Genomic DNA, 3163 nt, shown 5'->3' with positions numbered 1-3163 from the left:
TTCTATATAGTATTCTCATAGCGGGTCAATCCGGTATAAATATTACTCCTAATATTCATACCTATGTTTAAGACTTGATAACTCTTTATCCATGATCCATGAGATGTGATCATCAGTCTACAAACATAATAGTCTTAATGCTTTAATGTTATCCCACTTCACATTAAAGCTCGACTACAGATACTTTAAGAATAGTGTCCTTATGTTTAATGTGTTCTCATGATTAAGTCACACTTAATACATTAAATGGACTAGCTATTCTAGGGACTTTATTAAACAAACGTAATAAAGAAAAGCCTTTTATTATTTGATACAAGTACCAAAAGTATTGGCCTCTAGGGATTACACCAACACATTTTGCATGCATCTATATGGATATTTATACTTTTCACTCATCACAAACTCACACTTTTACACTCACGCCCTACACAAACCCTCCCTCTCTCTCAGTTCATCATCCCCATCAAGTTCCTCATCATCTTCAAAGCAAGTTCTTCATCCTTCAACCATTTTCAACAATTTTTACATGGATGCTCAATAACAATCAGTCTACAACTACTAACAACAGATGGAATCAACTTATCAAACACCCATTTCTACTCAACAAACAACTGCAACCACTGGTGTCGTTTCAACCCCGATCTACAGAGAATCACACATTCTTGACCGTGAACCTCAGATCCACCTTGCAACGCCATTTGAGAAGCTTGAGGTACTGTGCGAATCGCTGGTGGATTTCGAAAGTATGAAGCGAAATGGAATAGACCTCACTGAGGAGTTAAGAATGCAAGGGTGAGAAACCTACTCTCAGAGACTCTATGGTCTGGCGTACACCTATCTGGTAAAGGAGTTCTAGCGCTTCGCAGACTCAGATGATCACAACATCATCTCTCACGTTCTGGGAGTCAAAATAGTCATCACTGAGAAGTCAATAGCCTCCCTTCTGAACATGGAGAAGACGGGGGGAAGAAGACTCTACAACATTAATCCTAGGGCAAAGTATATGTCCCAGGAAATAGCTCCCACCATCTTTCAACAGAACGCTAAGGGCAAACACTCCAAGAACAAAGAACTTCATCAGAATCTCCGCGTCTGGATGAAGATCATCCTGGGCACCATCCATCATCGCCCTGCATCAAACTCTTCTGACAACATCAACACGAATCAGAAGTGCATCCTTTACTGCATCTACAAAGGACTGAAACTGAATCTGCCAACGCTGCTCTTCAAGTATCTCAGAGATTCTGTCAAGGATACTTGAAACAATATGAAGACCAAAACCTATATCCCCCTGGGAAGACTTATCTCGGATGTTCTGATCGAGAGTGGATTGGTGGATCACCTGATCTGTCACAATTTGATGGAAGATGTCACTATTGACACTAGAAGACCTCTGAATGCTCGAAATTTGAAGAGTATAGGGGTAATTGAGAAAGTCAGAGCTAAACCAACTCTAGACACTTCCTGGGAAGCACTGAAGGACCAGAGGAAGATTCCCAACGGTCTTTATCTTTTCTCAAAGATTGACCCTCCAGAAGTAGTGGCTCACTATCTAAATGACCTTGCAAGCCAATGGGTGGATATTTCTGAGTTCTCCATGGACTGGGTGCCTGAGCATCCACCAAACTTCATGAAGAGGATGCGAGAGCCCTCTGAGAAGTCCAAGAAGGAAAAGAAGGCAAAGTTGGGAGAAACCTTCGGGTCAAGACCTTCAGTCCCTCTGGCTAATTCTCCAAGTAAGTTTATGCCTTCTTCTCGCTCTATTAAATTAAAGCCTATTGCTTCTTCTCTCCCCCAAAACACTCCCATATACACCCGATCAGAAACACCTTCCTCCACTACCAGAACTTCTAACCCACCATCTCTTAAATTTAATCTCGCAACCACTACCCTACCCGTTTCTAAAGCAGAAATGCTGAAAGAAACCACCTCACCATCATCTTCCTCACCTTCATCCCCGCCATACTACATTCTCTCATCAGACAATGAACCCTCTGACCCCCAATCCCCCACTCTAGCTCAACCTCAGGCACATGCTCTGGCCTCACAGCAGCCACCACAACCTGAACCTGAGCCTGAAGTCACCTCTCCACCTTCTGAACAACAAACAAATCCACCTCCTAAACAACCAGTACCTTCACCAGCTGAACATCAACCGAGTCCACCTCCTGAACAAACAACACCAACTCCCTCTGATATTCCCCCACTACCAACCTCTGAAGACATCATCACTTCTCCAAATCCCGCTGACACCTACCCAACTCCACCATCCTCTCCATCCTCTAACCCTGAACCAGAAACTGCCTTCCCCATATTAGAAGAAGCAATAACTTTATTTGCAGAGTCTTCAGTGGAGAAGATCAAGTCTCTGTTTGTCAACTCTGGCATCAGTGATGATCCCTCTGCAGTGAGGATCCACTGGAACAGAGTGATCAGATGGATGACCTCTTAAGCCTTCAAACTGAAAGGCCTCTCTGAACAAGTCTGCAACGACTTTATCAGAGATGCTGGAATAAGGCTACAGGCTCGCTTGGCCAGAGAGGCTGAGGAAAAGGCCAGGAAGGAAGTAGAAGAGAAAGCCCGTCTGGAAGAAGAACAAAGGATCAGAGAAGCTGAAGAAACGGCTACTGCTGAAGCTGCTGTTGATGCGACCGCTGTTGAGGCTAAGGCAAAAGCAAAAGCCAAAGTTGAAGAGGCAGCATGCATTGCTGCAGAGGAAGCTTCCAAGGCCAGTGTTGATGCTCTGACTCAGGGGGAGCAATCCAACTCTGGATTTTCCCCTATGGTTTTGAAGACTCTAGAGGAACTGCAAAAGGAACAACAAGTTGTGAGAGCAAGGTTGGATCACCAGGACTCTGTCAACACCAACATTCAGAACCTGCTGACTCAACTACTTCAAAGGATGCCTTCGCCCCCAAACCCTTAGGCACTTAGGCTCTTTGCTTGTTGTTTTTCTTTTTGATGTTTTTCTTATGCTTTCTGATATATGCTTTCATTGCTGCCTATCTGTACCAGTTTTCTCTTATATATGAATATGCATTTCCTGTATAAATTTCTACGTCTTTTTGAGTCTGACAAAAAGGGGGAGAACTATAATAGCTATGATAAAAATACATATCTAAACCTCTTAATACACTGCGAACATTTATATCTTAATGACTTA

General features: G+C 43.2%; 1 protein-coding gene across 1 annotated transcript; it reads left to right on the top strand.

The window, feature by feature from the left end:
• Positions 1-1360: 1360 nt before the first annotated feature.
• Positions 1361-2926, top strand: LOC127096043 (uncharacterized). Its single transcript, XM_051034671.1, has 2 exons — positions 1361-2370; positions 2503-2926. The coding sequence occupies exons 1-2, from the start codon at positions 1361-1363 to the stop codon at positions 2924-2926; spliced, it is 1434 nt and encodes a 477-aa protein (XP_050890628.1).
• The last annotated feature ends 237 nt before the right edge of the window (positions 2927-3163 follow it).

Source organism: Lathyrus oleraceus, chromosome 1 (assembly GCF_024323335.1).
Source record: "Lathyrus oleraceus cultivar Zhongwan6 chromosome 1, CAAS_Psat_ZW6_1.0, whole genome shotgun sequence".
Taxonomy (NCBI): domain Eukaryota; kingdom Viridiplantae; phylum Streptophyta; class Magnoliopsida; order Fabales; family Fabaceae; genus Lathyrus; species Lathyrus oleraceus.
This window is presented reverse-complemented; position numbering and strand designations above follow the sequence as displayed.

Excerpts from the sequence above, each read along its gene's own strand:
- LOC127096043 (XM_051034671.1), top strand. The coding sequence starts at position 1,361 with ATGGAAGATGTCACTATTGACACTAGAAGACCTCTGAATGCTCGAAAT. Across the intron at positions 2,371-2,502 it reads GTGGAGAAGATCAAGTCTCT|AGATGCTGGAATAAGGCTAC; the intron begins GTTTGTCAACTC and ends CGACTTTATCAG.